Here is a 5695-nt window from a genome sequence, read left to right on the forward strand (position 1 = left end):
AGGGACAGGGAGCTGCAGCTGGGTTTCTAAATCTAAAGCTGTTTTTGCTCTTCCGCAGAAGTAGATGGGTTACACTTTCTCCACTGCACTCATCATTTTTGTGCATATAAATATCCGGTGCAATCTGGAAGTTTCCAAAATTACCTGGAAAATAGCTTTGAGGATCTCACACTCTCCCCAACACACACAAGAAAACAAAAACAAATATTGATAGATGATCCCCATCTACAAACCCATAAAGCAGATAAATAATTCAACAGTTAAAAAATTACTAAATGAAATAGAGTCGGCTTTCATGGGGACAGTTCCCCCAGCCCGACTCCTTTCTAGCTCCATATCCTTCCAGGAAGCTTTCAAAGGTGGGTTAGCTCTAGAAATTTTCATGGAGAAGCTTCTGGAGCTGATGAGAGTTGGTTGTGCCCTGAATAAATTACAATCCCAAGTTCCCACACAGTGTAAAAAGAGAAAAATTCTCAAGAGACTGCATGGTAGAAAAGACCAACTTTGAAGCCAGACAGAGCTGAGTTCTAATCTATGACCTTGATCATGTTACCTCTTTTAGCCTTAGTTTTCTCACCTGCAAAATGGGACTGATGATACTACTGGCTGGGATGAACTATGTGAGAATGTTTATTTGTTCAAAATACTTACCACCTCTTCCCCTGGGAGGACTGTTCTCCCTCCACATGACCCTCAGGCCCGGCCATGGAATTCTTTTGGCCAGTGGACTGTGAACAGATATAATAGATGCTATGTCCAAACATAAGTCTAAGATTCATCACACGGTTCCACCATCTTTCTCTTCCTTCTGCCAGGTGAGCAGCATGTCTCAGATCAGGGCTGTCCTTCAGCTTGGGTCCTGGAGTGAGAAGACGTGTGACAGAGCTGAAGCCAGTTAGCGTTGGCCATGCCACATGCACAAAATCTTTGCCGCTGAGATTTTAGGAACCATTTTGTCCCACAGCATAACTTTCCTTGAGCCAGCTGGTCAGTGTGTGAGTGATCTTGAAGCCCTTCATTGGCATGAGGACTGGGAGGTGGGCACATACTGAACAATAACCGTCAGTCATTATATGCCCACACAGCACCCCTCGTGGGGGCCTGCCACCTGCAGGTCCGGCTAAAAGTGGGGAGGTGCCATCATCTTATTTCATATTATCGAACCTCTACCACCTACCCAGCCCACCTGTGACTGGATGAGCAAGCCCAGGAAATTCTCACCTTGGACTAAAAAATTGAGACCCTTGAGATAGTCTAGTTGAAGGGGGAGGGGCTACACTGAAAGGACTAGTCAAGGTCAGAGTCCTAGTCTGTTCAGCCTGCTGTAACAAAATACCACAGACTGGGAGCCTGTAAGCAACAAAAATTTCTCTCTCACAAATCTGGAGGCTGGAAGTCCAAGATCATGGTGCCGGCATGTTCAGGTTCTGGTGAGAACCCTCTTCCAAGCCTCAGACTTCTCACTGTGTCCTCATGTGGCAGAAGGGTCTTGGGAGCTCTGTGGGGTCTCTTTTATAAGAGCACTAACCCCACCCACATGAACTAAGCACCTCTCAAAGGCCCCACCTCCTAATACCATCACATTGGGCATTAGGATTTCAACATAGGAATTGGGTGGATATTGATAAAGGATTCAAAACCCTTTGCCAAAAAGAAGAAGAAAAAAATTTTTTCCAATGCATTGTGGCCTTGTATTACTTCATATAATGCTTTAATGACTCTGCTGCAGACAGTGTAGGAATTTTATAGGGAAAGTGAGTAATTTGATCAAGTCACAAAAAAAAAACAAATGAGATATCATAACTCTAATTTTCCTGCATCCCAGTCATGGTAGTAATTTATGTCAAATACACTTATGTAGAACATGATTGAGGGAGTTTCTCAGAAACTGTGGTTGACAAATATTCGGACCATAGAAGCCAGGGTGGAGTGAGAGCAAGCCAGCTGTGTGGGATCAGAAATGGCCAAAGAGGCAAGTCAGTAGCAAGAGGTGCATGGAGCAGATGTGATTCAAGAAGAGGCAAGACCATGACAGAGAGAGGAGCACACGTGTCCCCACTCTTCCCCGCCTCTTCACCAGGCTCGTGCTTCTCACCCATGGAATTGGGTTTTTTGTTGTTGTTGTTTGTTTTTTTAATTGAAGTATAGTCAATTTACAATGTTGTGTTAGTTTCAGGTGTACAGCAAAGTGATTCAGTTTTATATATATATATACTTATTCTTTTCCATTATTGTTTATTACAGGATATTGAATATAGTTCCCTGTGCTATACAATAAGACCTTGTTGTTTACCTATTTTATATATAGTAGTTTGTATCTGCTAATCCCAAACTCCTAATTTATCCCTCCCCCACCCCCTTTCCCCTTTGGTAGCCATAAGTTTTTTATGTCTGTGAGTCTGTTTCTGTTTCATAAATAGGTTCATTTGTATCATATTTTAGATTCCACATATAAGTGATATCATACGATGTTTGTCTTTCTCTGTCTGACTTACCTCACTTAGTAATAATAATCTCTAGGTCCATCAATGTTGCTGCAAATGGCATTATTTTATTCTTTTTATGGCTGAGTAATATTCCATGGTATATCTGTACCACATCTTCATCCATTCATCTGTTAATGGACATTTAGGTTGCTTCCAGGTCTTGGCTATTGTAAATAGTGCTGCTGTGAACATTGGGGTGCATGTATCTTTTCGAATTAGAGTTTTCTCCAGAAATATGCCCAGGAGTGGGATTGCTGGATCACTGGAGTTTTAAATTTAAAGTCACTTTTTCTAGAAAGCTTTCCTTGACCCACTGTAGAATAGCAAGTGAAGAAAAGATATCTGCAGAATTCTCTTCATGTTGGAAAAACAATTTGAGAACAAAAGACATAATAAATGGCAAAAATATTTGTAAAACATACATGCCCAGAACAAGGACTTATTTCCTTAACTCACCCAGATTGCATAAATCATTAAGAAAAATACAAGTGTAAGTAGAATGACTGAAAATCTAACAGCCATCTTGGACCACATGAAGACTTTGTGAGTGGAAGCCATACATAATTGGAACAAAAGGACAAACACACCACACTTCTTCAAATAATGGGCAGAAACAGTCACCCCGAGTAGGGAGCTGACTACCACAGTTTCTCCACATGGACCCAGAGAGCTGGTCTGGAGTTTCCAGTAACTGTTTCCGGAACCCCCTCTTCTAGCTGGGACTGTCATTCTTGTCAATGGCACATAAAGTCTTAAGAGGATGTTCATGGACCAGCAAGAGTAAATAGTACTAGAAATTAACACAACATTGTAAATCAACTATACTTCAATAAAATAATTTTTTTTATCTTTGTGTTCTGAATTCACAGCATTTCATTTATTTTTATTTATTTATTTACATTTTGGGCTGCATTGGGTCTTTGCTGCGCGCAGGCTTTCTCTAGTTGCGGCGCGTGAGGGCTACTCTTTGTTGCGGTGTGCAGGCTTCTCATTGCAGTGGCTTCCCTTGTTGCAGAGCACAGGCTCTAGGCACGTGGGCTTCAGTAGTTGTGGCACGCAGGCTCAGTAGTTGTGGTGCACGGGCTTAATTGCTCTGCGGCATCTGGGATCTTCCCAGACCAGGGCTCGAACACCCGTCCCCTGCATTGGCACGCAGATTCTTAACCACTGCGCCACCAGGGAAGTCCCAAAATAAATTTTAGAAAAAGTAATTAGTCACTGACATGGTTGGCCAGATGCCATACATGAAGCCACAAGTGGAGAGAAGTTTGTCACAAGCAGATCACCCTCTGTTTCAACTTGGTCACATTTGTGTTAGAAACAACTGATCTAATGTGTTCTCCATCCCAAATAATAACAATCATAGCTAATATTTATTGAGCACTTACTATGTGCCAGGCACTGTGCCAAGTGTTTTATACATAGTAACTCGTTTAATCTTTACAACAACCACATGAGCTGTGTACTGTTCCTGTTCCTATTTTACAGGTGGAGAAAAACTGAATCAAAGAAATGTTCAGCAAAAATAGGGCAAGATGTAAAAAATTTTATTCTTGTTCTACAAGGAGAAATAGAAATTTATTTTAGGGCTTCCCTGATGGCGCAGTGGTTAAGAATCCTCCTGCCAGTGCAGGGGACACAGGTTCGAGCCCTGGTCCGGGAAGATCCCACATGCCGTGGAGCAACGAAGCCCGTGCGCCGCAACTACTGAGCCTGTGCTCTAGAGCCCGCGAGCCACAACTACTGAGCCCGCGTGCCACAACTACTGAAGCCCGTGTGCCTAGAGCCTGTGCTCTGCAACGAAGCAAAGCCACCACAGTGAGAAGCCCGCGCACCGCAACGAAGAGGAGCCCCCTCTCGCTGCAACTAGAGAAAGCCCGCGCAGCAACGAAGACCCAACGCAGCCAAAAATAAATAAATAAATTTACTAAAAAGAAAAATTTATATTTCAAAAAAAAAAGTTAAGCAACATCCCCTGTATAATGGAAAAGGATCTAAAAAAGAAATATATGTATATACATACACATATATGTATAACCGAATCACTTTGCTGTACACCTGAAACTAACACAACATTGTAAATCAACTATATTTCAATAAAAATTTTTTTAAATAAAAAAAATTTTAAGGAGCTTCCCTGGCGGTCCAGTAGTTAAGACTCTATGCTTTCAATGCAGGGGGCATGGGTTTGATCCCTGGTCAGGGAACTAAGATCCCACATGCCACACAGTGCAGCCAAAAAAATTTTTCTTAATTAAATATATTTATAATATCTGGCTTAAACCACTTAAAAAAAAAAAGCAGCCTCCCCGCCAAACCCTGCTGGAGCTAGATTTTAAACTCAGGCAGTTTGGCTAGTGAGCCTGAGTTCTTTACCACTAAACTATTCCACTTGCTTCACAATGGATTCAGTCTTCTTCTAATGAAACCACTGAAAGTACAGCTCAGTGCCTGGAATTCCATTTCTTGTTACACTTTTGTTCATGTAGGAATTGATTCTCCCATCACCACTGGGAGAGAAGCAGGGCAGGAGCTTGGGCCCCTAGCATCCAGCCACAGGGCCTGCACGCCATAATCCTCAATAAATGTTTACTGTTTGATGAATGAAGTGCAGTTTTACTGGGGAAGAAACAGAAACTCAGAAAGGAGAAGCCAATACTAAACCTGAACTCAGGTCTTCTGACGCCAAGTCCAATGTTCTTACAAATTCACTGCCTGGACTTCAGCAGCAGTATGTACTCGCAACTTTACCAGCCGCTGGGAAGATGGAAACACCACAGTGGGAGTAGGGACAGCCCATCACCCTGTGAACTAGCAGCTCCATCAGGACCGCCCTGAGGGTTATATCCAGGAAAATCAAATTACTGCAATGGTCATATGCAACTTCGCAATACAGCCATATATACATTATATTGACATTTTTCCAAAATGGAAATTATGTCATGTTTTGATGATTAATTTATTTAAATGGATGATCATTTGTAAAGATTCATATACACAAAGATACAGTGTACAATAGAAAGTGAAATATATTTGTAACACCTCCCCAGAGGAAACCACTGTTAATAAGTTATGTGTATGTTCTTCCAGACATTTTTCTATGCAGAAATATAGTTACAGATTATCTTATTCAAAAACAGGTTCAGGGCTTCCCTGGTGGCACAGTGGTTGAGGGTCCGCCTACTGATGCAGGGGACACGGGTTCATGA

At 42.0% G+C, this 5695-nt stretch overlaps 1 protein-coding gene across 1 annotated transcript in view; it reads right to left on the minus strand.

Moving 5' to 3' along the window:
• The window catches only part of OSBPL10 (oxysterol binding protein like 10), a 279913-nt gene extending 279127 nt beyond the window's left edge, over positions 1 to 786 (minus strand). The window contains exon 1 of the mRNA XM_024743485.1: positions 652 to 786. Within this exon, the coding sequence (XP_024599253.1) occupies positions 652 to 779 (128 nt within the window). The 5' untranslated portion in view covers positions 780 to 786. The remainder of the gene's footprint in view (positions 1 to 651) is intronic.
• Positions 787 to 5695: the final 4909 nt, after the last annotated feature.

This window comes from Neophocaena asiaeorientalis, unplaced genomic scaffold, assembly GCF_003031525.2.
Source record: "Neophocaena asiaeorientalis asiaeorientalis breed wild unplaced genomic scaffold, Neophocaena_asiaeorientalis_V1.1 scaffold332, whole genome shotgun sequence".
In the NCBI taxonomy this organism is placed as follows: Eukaryota; Metazoa; Chordata; class Mammalia; order Artiodactyla; family Phocoenidae; genus Neophocaena; species Neophocaena asiaeorientalis.